This window comes from Neoarius graeffei, chromosome 5 (assembly GCF_027579695.1).
Source record: "Neoarius graeffei isolate fNeoGra1 chromosome 5, fNeoGra1.pri, whole genome shotgun sequence".
NCBI lineage: Eukaryota > Metazoa > Chordata > Actinopteri > Siluriformes > Ariidae > Neoarius > Neoarius graeffei.
This window is the reverse complement of record NC_083573.1, coordinates 102089002-102107558: the sequence shown is the minus strand read 5'-3', so window position 1 is coordinate 102107558 and position 18557 is coordinate 102089002. Positions and strand designations below refer to the sequence as shown.

General features: G+C 42.4%; 1 protein-coding gene across 1 annotated transcript in view; it reads right to left on the bottom strand.

The window, feature by feature from the left end:
* Window positions 1–9019, bottom strand: part of LOC132887198 (NACHT, LRR and PYD domains-containing protein 12-like) — a 77001-nt gene extending 67982 nt beyond the window's left edge. The window contains exons 1-4 of the mRNA XM_060922670.1: window positions 8904–9019; window positions 8401–8455; window positions 8042–8246; window positions 6029–7799 (exon numbers count right to left, since the gene is read on the bottom strand). Of these exons, the coding sequence (XP_060778653.1) occupies window positions 6029–7799; window positions 8042–8246; window positions 8401–8455; window positions 8904–9019 (2147 nt within the window). The remainder of the gene's footprint in view (window positions 1–6028; window positions 7800–8041; window positions 8247–8400; window positions 8456–8903) is intronic.
* Window positions 9020–18557: the final 9538 nt, after the last annotated feature.

Below are 18557 nucleotides of genomic sequence, written 5' to 3'. Positions count from 1 at the left end.
TGTTTTCTAACTGGAGTGATCATGCACATGGGTTCACATTGACAATCTCCGCTGCTCCAGAAGCGCAGAGTAGCCTCGAGTCCACGTCACACAGCCAGACAGCGCCTCTTCACGGTAGCGCTTATCTTTTGCAACATTGTTACAATAATGTTGCAAAACCTAAGCGCTGCTGCGCTAGGCTATGAGGCCTACGTAACAATGTTGCAAAAGAAGCGCTACCGTGAAATGAAGAGGCGCTGTCTGCTGGCAGTGTAACGTGGACTACAAGGCTATCTGCGCTTCCGTGTGCAACCTCTCTCGATTGTCACGCAACATTCACTCCCAGAAAACTACACTCATTGCAAATAGCCTACACAAAGAATTAAATATTTAGCTGCTGCAATTTCTGAAAAAGGCTCCTATTTATTTGGATTAGATTACAATGTCCAACTTTCGAAGTCAAGAAAGACTTGCAACATGTAAGACCGATTGTTGATGAAGGGAGGAGAGAGCAGTGAGTTACCACATGCAGCGTGATCATTTCACTCCGCTGGTCACTTACCCCCTCTATCATCGGCCTTCCGCAACATTGCGGTCTTGGTTGACTTGAGGGTTGTTCTGGTGGTGCGCTTAAACTACTCCAATTACATTTAGCAACAAGACAAGGGCGTGAAAGGGAGGAGCAGTGACCATCGCAACATCACAGAGAGCGCACAAGATAACAGTGGCGGCCGGCGACGATGTATTATTTAATTTCCATCGCCAGTAATGCAGACTAAAGGCCCGGTCACACAGCACTCCGCGTCTATATCACGTACAAAAAGATACAAAAATCAGGTGGACGTGGTCGTAAGTGGTAATTTTTGGTCAATTTTGGCTTTGCCGTGCTTTGTACGGGGTATGGCCGTCGGCGGCTGTTTCACTGCCATAGCACTGCCAAATCACGGGTAACCGCGGCTCAGCGTCGTTGGAAGAGCGGCTTGCTGCGCATATAAAAGCGGTAGGATATGTTGAGCCTGTATCAGTTGGTTCTGTTGGTGCTGGAGCATTAAGATGAGGACATCACAGCGTTGAGGGTTCATGTTCACCCCTTGACATCTAGACTGCAAGTGCCGAGGTCTCAGAAAATTACGGTATTTACATGCCGCAAATCAGAAGTGATGCAGAAGTGATTAGACAGTGATCAATCGAATTTAGAACTTGTTTGAGACGTCGTTTAACGGGCTTAGACAGTGCTATGTACGCGGAAAAATCCATTTCTCAGTGATAAGCCGCTAAACACACGCTATATCCCGTGATACCAACGCGTAACACCCGTCCGATGACCGTGCTCTGCCCGTGATAGACCGCCAAACTTTCGCGTCTTACCACGTCTCCCCAAGTTTTAATAACGGCCGGGACACTGATTATCACGTGTTTTTCACCTGTGTTGCACGTCTTTACCACGTGTGCCGGCCGTGGTTGTCCGCGGTCTAAAGTTTTGAGCAGTCCAAAACTTTTTGCCGCGTCCGACGCCGTTCCGATTTTCCCCTGCGTCCTGTCACGTCTGTATATCGACTGTAACACGTCTTAACTTCGACATCAACACGAACAATATCGTCTGCTTCACGGAAGAGCACTTTTTGACGGGTTTTGGCCGTGATAAAGCCGTAAAGCGCTGTGTGACCGGGCCTTAAAATATGCCCCCCCCCCCCAAGTGCATGTGCGCACATCCTGCTGTGTGCTGCAGGAGAGTTGAATGCCTCGAGCACGCTCTTGTTCAGTCGCAGAACTTGTTAGGCAGACGCTGTTGCTGTCCATTCGCAACATCGCGTCCCGTGCTCGTGGAGCTCCATACCTGTAGATGGGACGTCAATTTCCTTGGTCTTAGCGTTGCCCTCAACTGAAACAAGTTGGAAAACTCAATCAGCCATTTCTTAAAGCTCTCTCTCTCACTCTTCACTCTTAAACTCTCCCGGTTGGACTCGTACTTAAAAACTCTGCCGGTTGGATTCACCTATACAAAAATCCGATTTTCATTTGTTTGTTAGTGAGTAGCCTGTCCTACAAAACCCTTACCTAGGCGAATAGCCAACATTAAAAAAGGACAACGTTGGGGATCTTAGCGTAGGCCTATCTGCGTATGGCAGCGAAAGGGAGTGGAGTGTGGAGAGATGTTTAAAATGACAGTGTTGGGGAAAGATGTTGTGACGGCACTGTTTCATGACTATGCAAACACATGTTCGTCATGGAAAAATGGGTTGTTGTCGAACAATTTTTTTTTTGTCTTCTGACGAAATTAGCCTACGCTCAATGCTTGAGATTTACAATTTTTTTCCTGGGAGAGGCTTTTTTTCCTCGAACGGACGCTGGCAAAAGGCGCTTCACGGAACACTATCGGCGCATGGTATAGCCTATCATATTAGGCTCAAGCCTGAGCTGAACAATGCTTCAGTTTTTTTTCTCTCTCGAATGGAACAAAAAGCGCTGCGGGGAATATTGGTATCAGCGCATGGGATCGGCACTGGTATCGGTTCATGGTATCGGCAACTGTTTGACAAGTACGAGTATGAGTATATTAGTGGAGTATCGGGGCCGATGCCGATGCCAGTATCGGTATCGGTGCATGCTTAGTTCAGAGAAGAGTGAAAGATAAACAGTAAGGCCGGTTTTCTTATAAAGGCGCTCTAGCCGCCTTCCCTTCACCTTCATGGCCCTAAGCTCAGAGGTGAACCAAGGAGAGGCGCGATTTTAATGTTATACTTCCGTCCTACGATGTCTCACACAGGTCTCAGCGAATCTCGTTTACGGCCATTGCTTTGACATATGGACTGATATATTACAGAGCATATTTCAAACACTCATAACTTGCTATAGCAGCGACAAAATAGCGATCAAAAATGCATTCCTATATTTAATAAAAATGACAAATAGTATTTTGATGAGGCGGCACGGTGGTGTAGTGGTTAGCGCTGTCGCCTCACAGCAAGAAGGTCCTGGGTTCGAGCCCCAGGGCCGGCGAGGGCCTTTCTGTGTGGAGTTTGCATGTTCTCCCCGTGTCCACGTGGGTTTCCTCCGGGTGCTCCGGTTTCCCCCACAGTCCAAAGACATGCAGGTTAGGTTAACTGGTGACTCTAAATTGACCGTAGGTGTGAATGTGAGTGTGAATGGTTGTCTGTGTCTATGTGTCAGCCCTGTGATGACCTGGCGACTTGTCCAGGGTGTACCCCGCCTTTCGCCCGTAGTCAGCTGGGATAGGCTCCAGCTTGCCTGCGACCCTGTAGAAGGATAAAGCGGCTAGAGATAATGAGATGAGATGAGTATTTTGATGATTAAAAAAATTTTGCCTTCAGTTCTCCTTTAAAGCTACAGCACGCAACTTCTGTTGACCCCTAGAGGAATTCTACATAATTACAAAAACCCTACCGGTGCTTCCACGTCGTGTCTGGCAGTATAGGCTGCGGTCACACACACACGTAGACGAATTAACTTAAAGGTAAAATAAATGGTTCTCAAGAACAATTGTGCAATACACTTTTTGCCAAACTCAGTAAATCTCTCCTCATGGTCCGCCAGCTGTCTGATCTGTGTGTGCACTGAAAAAGAATCCAGTGTTCATACACAACCATGGTTCTGTAACTGGGCAACAAAGTGGGTCGGACCGAGCCTCACAACATTATTTCAGCCAATCAGCAGGTGCGTTCACAGTGTGTTCTCATGGAACAGATAATGCTTCCATTTTATTAAATATTTATATAATGTTCTGCTGTAGTTACTTGTTCTTGTCTTTAAATTTACCTTCATTCGAACTTTCACCTTACCTAGATCTACAGTGTCACTATTTTATGTTTATCCTTTTCTTGATAGGGCTTGGTGAAAAGGTTTGATTTACCTAACTTTGGTTTACCTACCTTTTGTCTGTTTTGTACAGAGCATGGATCAAAACACCATCAGTGAGGCCATTGAAGACACCACCATTGGGATTTATGTTCTTAAAGAACATGCTTCAAGTGATGAAGCAGAGGACATTGGCATTGTTCTTGAAGGCATCAAGGTGTTACAAGATCTTGATAATGTAGCATTAGCTGTTGCTATGCTGTTTGGACTGATGTATGCACTGAACCTCAGCTACCCTGCTGACCTCCGCTACACTTTTGAGGTCATCCAAAAGATTTGGATGGAACTGGATGGAGGTAAACTTTCCAACAAAGCACTTGCTCTGAAAAACAGGCTCTCAGTCAACGGCTCAGACTGATTTCTGTTGTGTATCCACTTTTGTGTGCGTGTGTGTTTATTTCTCAGTGATGAGTTTATGCAGGGTTGATTACTTTTTGTCTGTAAATCCACTTTGATTTGTCAAAATTGTCAGCTGTGTAAAATGGTGTTCACAGGGTTAACCCTCATGGTAAATTTTTTATTTTTTATGAAGCACTAAAGCTTATTTTCCTTATTCAGTTTGTGGCATGTTTGGCTTACGTCAATAAAATACTGTTATTGTTTTGTATTCACTCTTGAGGATGCACTGTTGTGCTGTACTAACAGTTTGCAGTATTTTTTTATGTACTATGATAAGTTTATACTGTATCTGCAGTGTGTTTTTATGCTGAATTTACTGTATGGCAACTGCACTGAGTCCTTCTGTTCAGGTAAAATGTGTGATCTGTAAAGTTTAAGGATCAATACAGTTAACATTTAATCCAGAACCCTGAATCTTTGTTTTTTGTCAATGCAATTTTTTTTTTTATATTTGATTTTTGTATTTGCACAAACTTTAAATACAAAACAATTTGGCTGGCTTTAACAAATAAAGTTAAATTTAGAGACCTAACTTGGGTTGTAAGGACATCATAAAATTGCTTTTAAGTTACATAATACCTTTAAATAATATTAGCATTCACAAATCAAGTTAGTTACATTTAAAAATCTGGTATCCTGAACATGATGATATCACTTTAACATTACTCCATGAATTGGCATTGCAATAGTTAAAAAAAAAAGTTAAATCAACTTGATTCTTTTAAATATTCGAACATGATTGAAATATTTTGGTTTAACAAGTAATAATTACATCCATCCATCCATCCATCCATCCATTATCTGTAGCCGCTTATCCTGTCCTACAGGGTCACAGGCGAGCTGGAGCCTATCCCAGCTGACTATGAGTGACAGGCGGGGTTCACCCTGGACAAGTCACCAGGTCATCGCAGGGCTGACACACAGACACAGACAACCATTCACATTCACACCTATGGTCAATTTAGAGCCACCAATTAACCTAACCTGCATGTCTTTGGACTGTGGGGGAAACCCACACAGACACGGGGAGAACACGCAAACTCCACACAGAAAGGCCCTTGTCGGCCGCTGGGCTCGAACCCAGGACCTTCTTGCTGTGAGGTGACAGTGCTAACCACTACACCACCATGCTGCCCCAAAAGGATTAATTCACTGAGAAAAAGAAGGAAATGATGTCAGTCATGCACATTCTGATCATGTGGGACCGATGTATACATTAAAATCAAGTAAATGCAAAGGGTTTTTTTTCAGTGCACAGTGTGTTACTGTCATTTGGTTTGGTTAGTTTCACACTGCACTGATTTTCCAGAGCACCAAACTGTTTGTCCATGAGGGAGTTCTCTGATTGGTCAGCAGTTTGTCAGGGTGGGGTTTGATGGACACTTCTTATCGGGGTTGTTTTACTGCTGGAGGTCAAGATTTTGGGAAAAATATGATGTAATTATTTGAACTGAACACAAAGTTGTGTGTTGAGTTTCAAACAGACAGTAAAACAGTTGGTGTGTATCATTCTCTGCTCACACACACACCTCTGATTTCTGGGGGTTTGGAGTGGACCTGAGTACAGGTGGTGTGTTCACGTGTGTCAAAAGGTTGGTTTAATAACCTGTTAGTGTAAAAAGTGAAACCATCTCCTGTAAAAGTACCAGAGGTTTGTTTAAAGAAGATTAGAGTCACTATTAACAAGCATTAATCTAAACACTGCAGTTCAGTGTGACATTAAAATAACAAACCATGCAGTAATACATTTATAAATAAAAATAAAAACACTCACTCAGCTTTTCTGGAGGCTTTGACCACCGGCAGCAGCTTCAGAAGACATTCATCTGATGGGTCATATTTCCTCAAATCAAACTCATCCAGCTCCTGTTCTGAGTTCAGTAACACAAACACCAGAGCTGACCACTGAGCAGGAGAGAGACTGACTCCACTGAGACAACTGGAATCTCCTCTGTTCAGGTAACGTTGTACTTCCTGCACTAGAGAATGATCATTCAGTTCATTCAGACAGTGGAACAGATTGATGGATTTCTCTGGAGATGGATTCCCCCTGATCTTCTCCTTGATGTACTTGATTGTTTCCTGTTTGCTGTGAGAGCTACTTCCTGTCTGGGGCAGTAGGTCTCGTAAGAGAGTCTGATTGGACTCCAGTGAGAGACCCAGAAGGAAGCGGAGGAACAGGTCCAGGTGTCCATTCTCACTCTGTAAGGCCTTGTTCACTGCACTCCTGAGGAAATCAGACATGTTTGATTTGGTGAAAAGATCAGACAGATCAGTGGTTTGTTGTTCTGTTACTTTTCTGCTGATGAAGGAGATAAACGTGTATAAAGCAGCCAGAAACTCCTGAACACTCAGATGTACGAAGCTGAAGACCTTCCCCAGGTGAAGCCCAAACTCCTCTCGGAAGATTTGGGTACACACTCCTGAGTACACTGACACTTCTCTCACATCAATGCCACACTCTCTCAGGTCTTCCTCATAGAAGATCAGGTTTCCTTTCTCCAGCTGTTGGAAAGCCAGTTTTCCCAGTGCCAGGATACTCGCTCTGGTCTGCTGAGGATCAGGCTCACATTTTTGATGGTACTTTTGGTCCTTGTGTTTGATCTGAAAGATCAGGAAGTGTGTGAACATTTGAGTCAGAGTCTTGGGGATCTCTCCACTCTCTGCTTCACCCAACATTCTCTCGAGAACAGTGGCTGAGATCCAGCAGAAGACTGGGATGTGACACATTATGTAGAGGCTTCTTGAAGACTTCATGTGTGTGATGATTTTATTGGCCAGGCTGTGATCACTGATCCTCTTCCTGAAGTACTCCTCTTTCTGAGGATCACTGAACCCTCGTACCTCTGTTACTTGGTCTACACACTCAGGAGGGATCTGATTGGCTGCTCCTGGTCGAGAGGTTATCCAGAGGAAAGCAGAGGGAAGCAGATTCCCCTTGATGAGGTTTGTCAGCAGCACATCCACTGAGGCTGACTCTGTCACATCACACAATCTCTCATTGTTCTGGAAATTTAGAGGAAGTCGACACTCATCCAGACCATCAAAGATCAACAGGACTTTGTTCACATCACAGTCTATTAATCGAAATCCTTTCATTTCTGGGAAAAAGTGATGAAGAAGAGTCATCAGACTGAGATTTCTCTCCTTCATCAGATTCAGCTCTCTAAAGGGAAGTGGGAACATGAAGGTGACGTCCTGATTCGCTTCTCCTTCAGTCCAGTCCAGAATGAACTTCTGCACAGAGACTGTTTTTCCAATTCCAGCAACTCCTTTAGTCAGCACACTTCTGATGGACGTGTCTTTAAAGAGATCCTTACATTTGATGGGTGTCTCCTGTGTTGCTGGTCTCCTGGACGCCGTCTCAATCTGTCTCACCTCATGTTCTTTATTGACATCTCCACTCCAACCCTCTGTGATGTAGAGCTCTGTGTAGATCTCATTCAGAAGAGCTGAGCTTCCATGCTGTGAGATTCCTTCATTAATTCTTTTAAACTTCTCCCTCAGGTTGGATTTCAGATTTTGCTGATACACAGAGACGTGTTCTGAGAAACAAAGTAATAACATCTTTTCATCCAAAATCACTGAGAACAATATAAATAAAATATTGATGTGCGTTCCTGATTAATGTATAGAATTTAGATGGAAAATATATACATTGTAAAATAAAACTAATTTCAGAGTTCTAATATCACTGACTTATTCAGCTTGATAAATTTAATATGATGTATTTAAATATGAACCAAACTGAAGGAGATAAAATAAAGTGATGACTCAGAGCTCTTACTGTTGCGCAGTGTGTGAGCGAGATCTGTGTGGTTCATGTTCTTCAGGAAGTGCAGTGTGATCTTCAGCACTCCCTCTCTGACACTGCTCTGATCCTCCTCATCCTCCACCTCCCTCTCAGAGCATGCTGGGGAATCTGGACTCAGGAGCTTCTTAAACCTCTTCAGCTCCTTCTGGATCACACTGATGACTTTGTGTTCCAGCTCCTGGTGAGAAACACACAGGAACAGACCCCAATATTATAATGTTACACAGTGAGAGAGGATTTATTTTAGGAAAAGAAGAAAAGTCAGTTACAACTGAAATTGTGTCTGATTACCCATAATGCTGCTGTATGTGGATAAAACTGTACACACACACCTTGAATATGGACTCCAGCTGATGTCTGCTGATGTTTGATTTCTTCTTTTGTGGTCTGTGAACAAACAAAACACATGCTGGAATATGGACTATATGTATCATAGCTGTACAACACACACTCAAATACAGAGACAGATATTTAACACTCTCCTCTTAACACAATACACTGAGTTCAGGATTTCCTCACTGACACACACACATTTAGAAACACATGTATGAATGAATGAATGAATGAATGAATGAATGAATGAAATAGTGATATAGTGATTAATGTCCCAGGTGTAAATGTTCTTGTGTCGCACCACAGACCCTCCAGCTCAGGGACTGCAGGCTGAACTGAACTCTTCCAGCAGTTTTCCTCACTGCCAGTCCGAGAGTTGCAGCACTGCACAGTTTAGTGTTTTACTGCTTCAACACCTGATAAAGCTCATGAAGGACTTCACAATGACACCAGTGAGTTTGATCAGGTGGAACAGTGCTGTAAAACACCTCACTATACTGACCTCAGATCAGCAGGACTGTCTCTGTCTCTGAAGAAAATTGGGCGTTCCATTGACCAGTCACTCTTCATGGACACACAGCTGGGTTCTGGTGAGTCTGATCTCTTTCTCTTCATCATTCTACAACACAGATATTATTACAGACACAAATTAAGGGAAGTGTACATGCTAATATAATATGGAGTGGATATGGATGACTGTATATCCAGTTTGAATTAACAGAACCTCTTTGTCTTAATTAAATTTGAGTAATAAGCAACAAATTAAATCACATAGACAAATAAAAGACAAGGCTGCGCATTTCAACCAAACATATTATAAAGTGCTTAAAATACTCAGACATTAGTCATTAAAAACAGATATTAAAAATAGCCTGAATGAGGCTGGAGCTCAGACCGGCCAAGACGCCCAGAAAATCCTAAGTATGACAGGTGGCACCACCATCTTGACAACTTTTACGCACACCCACCTGGGGAACACTGTATGTGAGTTTGATTGAAATCCGATCGATCCTGTAGGAGGAGTAACAATTTTTGTAAATTGTGGACGGATGATGATGGACGGACGACGCGTGATTGCACGTCATCCGGCCTGGCCTGAGGCCGGAGGAGCTAAAAACAGGTTAAAACTTGCACGCAAAAAACTTGATACACACAACAATTTCTTGTACTGTTTACAACTACATTTCCAGGGTTCTTTTGTGTCTCAACTCCTGCTTCAAACTGAATCAGTGTTTGGTGGCTGTCCAATCATTTCATGGAGAAACACAAGAGTCATTCTATCATTCAGGACACATTCCATGTCCTTTGATGATAATTATATTTATTCTAACTATTTTCTTCAAAATATCAGATTTTATCAATTAATGGAAAGAATGTTATCACACAAACATTAGAAGAAGAAGAAGAAGAAACCTTTATTTGTCACATGCACACTTCAAGCACAGTGAAATTCTTCCTCTGCATTTAACCCATCTGAAGCAGTGAACACACGCGCACACACACAGAGCAGTGGGCAGCCACACCAGAGCGCCCGGGGAGCAGTCACAGGGGTTTGGTACTTTGCTCAAGGGCACTTCAGCCCAAGGCCGCCCCACGTCAACCTAACTGCATATCTTTGGACTGTGGGGGAAACCGGCGCACCCGGAGGAAACCCACGCAGACACGGGGAGAACATGCAAACTCCACACAGAAAGACCCTCGACGGCTGCTGGGTTCGAACCCAGAACTTGCTTGCTGTGAGGCAACCGTGCTAACCACTACACCACCGTGCCACCCATTTTATCTATCATTTGCTTCATTACACTTGAAATTTTTCATAATGTTCCTAAATTGACCGTTTTTGCTCCGTCTGTGTTTCAGTTGAGGGAGTCTTATTTTCACAATAATGAATAAAGACCATTAAAGTCAACAACAACTGTTTTATTTCTTTCAAAAGTCTAAATTGGGGTGGTCAAACTACGGCCTGCGGGCCAACTGCGGCCCATCGCTCTCTTTTATGTGGCCCGCTATGAATTATAAAAATTAAACTGTAATTCGGCCCGTTGTAATGTCAGTCTGAGTACATTGCACTTTTTAGTTTCAATACTGGGTGGCGCTGCAATTTTGAGCAAGATTTGGCTCCACTCTATAATCTTTGGTTGAGTTACTCGCGTTCGCTCACGTTACTGTTGTTTACTTTATTGGTTGTTGCCTTGGAGACAAGCAAAGCACTCAGATGAGCGATTACATGCGCTATCACAGTAACTGACAAAAGATGGAAGTGAAAAGACAAAAAATATTGAGTGTAGAAAATTTCAGACTAGATGGGAAAATGAATACTTTTTCATAGAGATTAAGGGAAAATGTGTTTGTTTGATTTGCAAGGAGTCTGTAGCAGTGATGAAAGACTATAATGTTCGAAGACACTATGAAACTAAACATCAGTCATACACTTCATACACTGGCCTGGAGAGGGAGAGAAAAGTCAAACAGATGACAGCTAGCCTGTTAGCGCAACAGCAGCATTTTTTTCGTGCCAACAAACTTCAAGAAAACAGCACCAGAGCTAGCTATGAGGTATCTCAACTGATCGCTGAGCATGGAAAACCTTTCTCGGATGGTGAATTTGTTAAACACTACCTCACTAAAGTTGCCAGGATAATGTGTCCAGAGAAGATTCAGGACTTCAGAAATGTGAGTTTGTCCAGACAAACAGTTGCCAGACGACTCAAAGACCTCTCAGCTAACTTGAATCAGCAAGTATCAGACAAGGCAATAGCATTTGAGTTTTACTCAATTGCATGTGATGAGAGTATCAATGCCACAGACACAGCGCAGCTGCTGATTTTTTTACGCGCCGTCGACATTAACTTTGGCATTACCGAGGAGTTACTTGATCTTATGAGTCTAAAAGGTACCACAACCAGGCCTGGAAATGAACTTTTTTGCCAACAAGCCAGTGGGGCTTGTAACTTTGCAAAGTTACTAGCCCGACTCTGAATTCACTAGCCCGACACATTTTGAGTTTAATTTTTAACAAATTTTAAAAAATCAAATAATTTAGTGAATGGTGGAGGGTGGGTGAGTGGTGAGTGGTGAAATGGATGTTGGGTGATTCACCCACTGAACAGGAAACAAATTACTTACTTTTTTTGACCCGCGGGAAATAAAAATGTGCCAATTCCCAGTAATTACGGAAATCACGCAATTTGGTGGAAAATTGCCGAATCACTCCAAATCACGCGTCTCACTCAGGTCTCGCGAGAAACAACAAAAATGGCGCTGCCCTCGCTATACATACACAGTAAGCCGATTTTCGGTGATTTTGAGTGATTTATGACACTTGCAGATACAAGCCATCAGGGCTTGTACTTTATGTGTTTTCCGACACCCGAGGCAAAATTTTGACGCCATTGGCGTACAGGCGTGTGAGGGAAATTTAATGGATGAACATTATTATTCTCTGTGTTTCTGTGTGTTGAGCTCAAGTGGCCTAATATACTGAGAAAGATGTTTTTTCCAATGTTGTACCGTAATCGCCTTTCTGTGGCCTTGGTGATAAGCAGGGTGCCTGAGTTCTCCATAACTACGCATCCGCCTGCACATACGGTACCAGAGCACGCCAGGTGCACGCTTTAACAAAGCTTCATAGAAAATCTTGAGCCAATCACGTGAAGATGCAAGCAGTAAGCGAATGCCTTTAGAGTATAATAGATAACAGCCACTAAAACACAACTCAGAGTGCGCGTACTCTCGGCATCATCAGAAGTGGTGTCGTCTTCTATTCTTTTCTTTCCTTACCTATTTTATATATCTGTTTATATGATCTACTATAATAAATAACTGAAAAGACGACTGCTAAGCGTTCTGAAGTGTTTATTAGAAGTTTCCATTACAGGCGTCCGTCAATTTCCAGCCCTGACAACGGTAGGGACATTTTTGAGGCTGTATCGGCTGCGACTAATGATATTAACCTGCCCTGGGACAAGCTGTGTGGCGTTACCACAGATGGGGCTCCAGCAATGACTGGCGAACGTAATGGGATGGCCTCTACGGTGTCCAGAAAAGTTCGTGAAAGCGGAGGTGAGGCTGTAAAAATGCACTGCATTATCCACCAGGAAGCACTCTGTGCTAAGACTATTCAGGTGAATGATGTGATGGACACGGTGGTTAAAACAATCAATCTCATTCGTGCAAAGGCACTCAATCACAGACAGTTCCAAACTTTTTTGTCTGAAGTTGAAGCTGAATATGGAGACATCATCTACCACTCAGATGTGCGCTGGCTCAGTCGTGGCACCATTCTGCATAGGTTTTACTCACTGAGATCGGAAACTGACCAGTTTTTGAAAGAGAAAGGCAAGCCTCTTCACGAACTGGGTGATCCCCTATGGTTGGCAGACCTGGCTTTTTTGGTAGATCTGACCAGCCATCTTAACACACTGAACAAGAGCCTTCAAGGCAAAGATCAACTTGTCTCTCACCTGTACGCACATCTGAAAGCGTTTTGTGTCAAGCTCAAACTTTTAGAGGCACAACTACGCGACTTCAATGGAGTTCACTTCCCCACAATGTTGGAGCTGAAGACAGCTTTCCCGAATGCCAACATCTCTGCCCAAAAAAATAAATACGTATCGGTGATCACATCTCTTCTGGCAGAATTTCGTAAGCACTTTCAGGATTTTTCGGTCATTGAGAAAGACATGAAACTATTCACAACACCATTCTCAGTTGATGTGACAGATGTTGATGAGCGTATGCAGATGGAAGTTATTGAGATCCAGTGCGACGATTCACTGAAAAGTCAGCATCAGCTTCTCCCCCTACCAGAGTTTTATCAGAGTTTGGATAAGACCAGGTTTCCTCTCATGAAGCACCATGCCGCAAGAATGATTAATCTGTTCGGGTCTACGTACATATGCGAGCAGACATTTTCTCTTATGACTCTGAACAAAAGCTGACTAAGAACGAGGCTGACCGACAGACATCTCTGCGACGTTCTTCGCATTGCAACATCAAGGCTTACTCCTGACCTGCCAGCTATTCTTCAGTCCAAGACTCAGCATCACTGCTCCCACTGAATGACATTGCAATTTTTTTTTTTTACCTGCAAATGTTTTCATCAGTCTTGTTGCACCTTTGTCACTGATCGTGACCCATTTTCAGTTAGGCTACTTAAAGCACTAAGATTAGGCCTATACACAGGCATGTTTTCTTGATGTGACTGCCTGTACTGCCTTTTTCCTTTTCTCCTTTTGGGCTACATGTGAATGTGTTATTTATTCATTTGCAGACCTTTGTGACATTGTCAGTTATTAGGCTAATTGAAATTAATTTCATACCAAAGTAGGTTGTTTTATTAGGCTATGTTCTTATGTAAGCCATTCACATTTTATACCAAACTACATTAGCTTACACAGCCACTTTCTCTCAGAAGTGTTGAAACTGCCTTGACCCTCTGTGTTGTTCACTCAGACATTTATGTTCAGTCTGTTGCATTCTACATATTTCAGGTTACATTCTGAGATTTTCAAATGCTTATTTGAATGAAACCAAGGATAAGTAAAGGTGTGTACTGTAAACTTAATAAAGTACTCAGACATCATTATGTGTTTAGTAGGCCTATAATTCACATCATATCAAGTAAGCTACTATTGCAACAAAAATACAATGTTTTGCACAGTCTAAAAAACATTGTAACTAGTCTAAAAGACACCTTTAATTTCTATCGGCCCTTGGCGGCTCATATTTTTCTTTATGTGGCCCTCAAGCAAAAATGTTTGGCCACCCCTGGTCTAAATACTAAAGAAAATATTATTTAAATTGATTTTCTCATTTAAATAATTTAAATATCTTTATTTATTAATGTCTGTGAAACCGGGCAGCACGGTGGTGTAGTGGTTAGCGCTGTCGCCTCACAGCAAGAAGGTCCGGGTTCGAGCCCCATGGCCAGCAAGGGCCTTTCTGTGCGGAGTTTGCATGTTCTCCCCGTGTCCGCGTGGGTTTCCTCCGGGTGCTCCGGTTTCCCCCACGGTCCAAAGACATGCAGGTTAGGTTAACTGGTGACTCTAAATTGACCGTAGGTGTGAATGTGTGTCTATGTGTCAACCCGGCGACTTGTCCAGGGTGTACCCCGCCTTTCGCCCATAGTCAGCTGGGATAGGCTCCAGCTTGCCTGCGACCCTGTAGAACAGGATAAAGAGGCTAGAGATGATGAGATGAGTCTGTGAAACCTCTGTCAGCTCTGTTACTAACTCTGTTACTCCCCCTTGCAAATCAAACATGGTTTGTCCCAATACCATGTGACCACCATCACATGATGTCATTTCCCTCTGTAGCAGACATGTTGAACACACTGTGGACAGAGTCCTCTCATTTTCCCCACAGTAGTTTCTCTGTAATAGTATGTTGTAAATTATATTAAGTATATTCATTGACCATCATTAATTGTCATTTCAAACCGGTACATTTCCAAGTAATATGAAAATAGCAAAAGTAATTCCATTGTATAAATCTGGGGACAAACACAGCTTCACAAATTACAGACCTGTTTCTTTACTTCCTCAATTCTCCAAAATTCTTGAAAAACTATTCAATAACATTAGATAAATTCATTGAAAAATACAAACTACTGTGTCAGTGCGTTTACATGCGCATAGAGAAAATCGCATTTCTGCCGTTGCTTGACTGAAATCACAGTTCTAGATGGCATGGAAACACCTTAACTAGGCTGAAATTGAACAGAACTTGATTTCTCGTAATCGAGCTGCACGACCTAGATTATGCGATTTCTGCCGAGCTACTTAGTGCATGTATACCCTATCCTATCGAGCTACGTAGTCCAGCTACTTACTTCAGCACTGCCCCTTCCGGAAGTGACAAGTGACGAGACCACAAGCGGGAAATACAACAGCCTCGGTCGGAGAAAAAAAAAAAAAAAACAGCCTCGGTCGGCATGACACTTCACCTTAGCCGCCCACTTTATTAGGAACACTTCTGTTCGTACATACAAACTACAAACACTCTTCTTGTGAACACGGAACTTTGTTTATACTCTTGAATAGCTCTTCTTCATGACGACAACCAGAAGTGCACCAACACAATGGGGCGTGTAGCGCCACCTGTGGCTCGGGTGCACAATGTACCTCACACAATCGCTCGATTAACTTGTGTGCATGTAGGATTGGATTTCTCTGGCACCCCTGCTGGGACCCTCTGCTCAATTACCGACAGCAGTTCGATTTGGATGTGCATGTAAACGCACTGAGTGATAGTCAATATGGATTTAGAGCAAATAGATCAACAGAGATGGCACTAATGGAGTCAATTGAAGAAATCAGTAACTCTATAGATGATAAATATGTCGCTGGGAAATTTATTGATCTTCAAAAAGCTTTTGATACTATTAATCATGATATATTAATTAATAAGATGGAACAATATGGGATAAGGGGAGTTGTATTAAATTGGATAAGAAGTTATTTGAGCAACAGGACACAATTTGTGAAGTTGGGTGACTCTGTCTCAGCTCGTTTGAATATTGATTGTGGTGTCCCTCAGGGGTCAGTATTGGGTCCTAAACTGTTTATTCTTTATATAAATAATATGTGCAATGTATCAAAGATATTTAAGATGGTATTATTTGCAGATGACACAAATATGTTTTGTTCTAGAACAAATTTACGAGTTAGAAAACATAATCTCTTCAGAATTGTGCAGGTTAAAAAGTTGGTTTGATCGAAATAAATGATCATTAAATCTGTCTAAAACAAAAATCATGTTATTTAATAATTATAAAATAAATAGGGCAATAAATGTACAGGTAGATGGTGTTGATAGTGAGTTTCTAATAATAAATTTCTTGGGGTAATAATAGATGATAGAATTAATTGGAAATCACATATAAAATACATACTAATGAAACTATCAAGAAGCATATCTGTGTTGAGTATAGCTAAGCACGTCCTGGACTATAATTCACTCCGCATTCTTTACTGTTCCCTGGTTTTACCGTACTCAACTTACTGCTCAGTGGTGTGGGGAAATACATATAAATGTTCACTTCATGCTGTCACGCCCAGCTTGGTCATGCTGAGAGTGCTTACTCCACCTTTTTGATATATTAATCTTGAACTTGTTCTCTCTCCCCCTCCCGACCTTTAGGAGGAGCTGTTTGGTATCTTGTCACTTTGGCCAAACAGGCGGAACAGTTCAAATACAGCCTATGGCTGTCAGGTTGGAGGGTGGATGAGATGGCGGGTGTGGAGCAGAGATGGCAGGAAATGACGCAGGAGTAGAGAGTGAGGTGGAGATGGAGGGAGAGGACGTGGGAGAAACGAACAGTAATGATGGATGGCAAGTGAGACATAAAAGTAGAACTAAACGAAAGAAAAACAACTCAGAAGGTTCTTGGAATTCGGATGTGGATAGTGTTATCAGTGTGAGAAAACCGGAAGGTTTTAAGGTAAAGCTCCAGTTTGATTCTCCCGGTTCTGTCAATCCATTGAAGCTGACTAAAGCTTTGAATGATAGTATTGGAGAAGTGAGTGTTAAACCCCTTAGAGATGGAAATCTACTGATTATATGTAAAGACATTGAGCAGCAAGAGCGCGTAATTAAACTAACATCCTTAGATGGAAAGAGAGTGAAGTGTTTTGCTTGGGGAGGAAAGAGAACAGTACAAGGAGTAATCACAGGGGTAGCAACTGACATACCAATTGAAGATGTTTTGAGTAATGTAACAGGAGCTAAAGTAGTGAAAGCAAAACGGTTGATGTATACTAGGAATGGGGGCAAGCAGGAAAGCTTATCTATTATGCTACAATTTAGTGAAGAAGTGCTGCCAGTTCGAGTCAAGGTAGGATATTTAAGCTATCAGGTGAGGCTGTACATTCCACCACCGTTAAGATGTTTCAAATGTCAGAGATTTGGGCATGTGGCAGCAGTGTGTAGAGGTAAACAGCGTTGTGGCAAATGTGGGGAGGAAGGTCATGAATATGGCAAATGTAATGAGGGAACAAAAATCAAATGTTGTAACTGTGGTGGTGAGCATAGCGCAGCATATAAGGGATGTGAGGCACACAAACGAGCAGCTGAGGTACAAAGAGTTAAAGTGGAGGAGAAGCTCACATATGCTGAGGCTATCAAAAAAAGTTAATAGAGCTACAAAGAGAGACAATGTTATGGTACAACAACCACCAATGAGGAGAGTGATGGAGCAGAACCTAAATCATGCAAATGGCCATACAGCAGATAAGATAAATGTGGGAGTGGATAAGGTTAAGTTTGTGGCCTTCCTTGCCGAAATAATTAACTGTTCAGCCCAAACTCAGAGCAGAACAGACAGGATCAAAATTATCATAAGGGCAGCAAAAAAATATCTTGATGTGGGGGAGATAACTGTAGAAATGATAAATGAGACACTCACTGCTGGATTACAAGATACACAGTCATCATGTACTGGTTTGTAATGGTCTTTATGATTCTACAATGGAATGTCCATAGTCTTTGTGCTAATGGGCAAGAGTTCAAGAGTTTCATTGAAGAAATGAATGAGAAACCTCAAGTAATATGTATACAAGAAACTTGGCTCAAATCACAGTTAGATTTTGTATTATATGGGTATGTTGCTATTCGAAGGGACAGGGAAGGTGGTACTGGAGGTGGCATAGTTACCTTTATCCAACAGGGGCTAGGCTATAGGGTTATAAGTGTAAGTAAAGAATCAGAAGCAATAGTAGTAGAGGTATGGATAGGCAACTCAAATGTGTGGATAGTGAATTTTTACAACCCATGTAAGAAATTAAGTAGAGAGATCTTTGATAGTATTATTGGAGAAGTAACTAATAAGATGGTATGGTGTGGGGATTTTAATGCGCACAGCACACTTTGGGGTAGTACACACACAGATCACAATGGTAATATGGTCGAGGAATTCCTAGAGGATAGGGGCTTGGTGTGTGTGAATGATGGAAGGGGAACTAGAGTAGATGTGGCAAGAGGATTGGAATCCCCAAATGACCTTACTTTGGTATCTGAACCAATAGCCAGTGTCACTAAATGGGAAGTGTTTGGAGATACCACTATAGGTAGTGACCACTATCCAATTATGTGTGAAATTGGAGTGGGGCATGTTCGACTGGAGGAGGTAGGCTCCCCTAGATGGAAATTAAAGAAT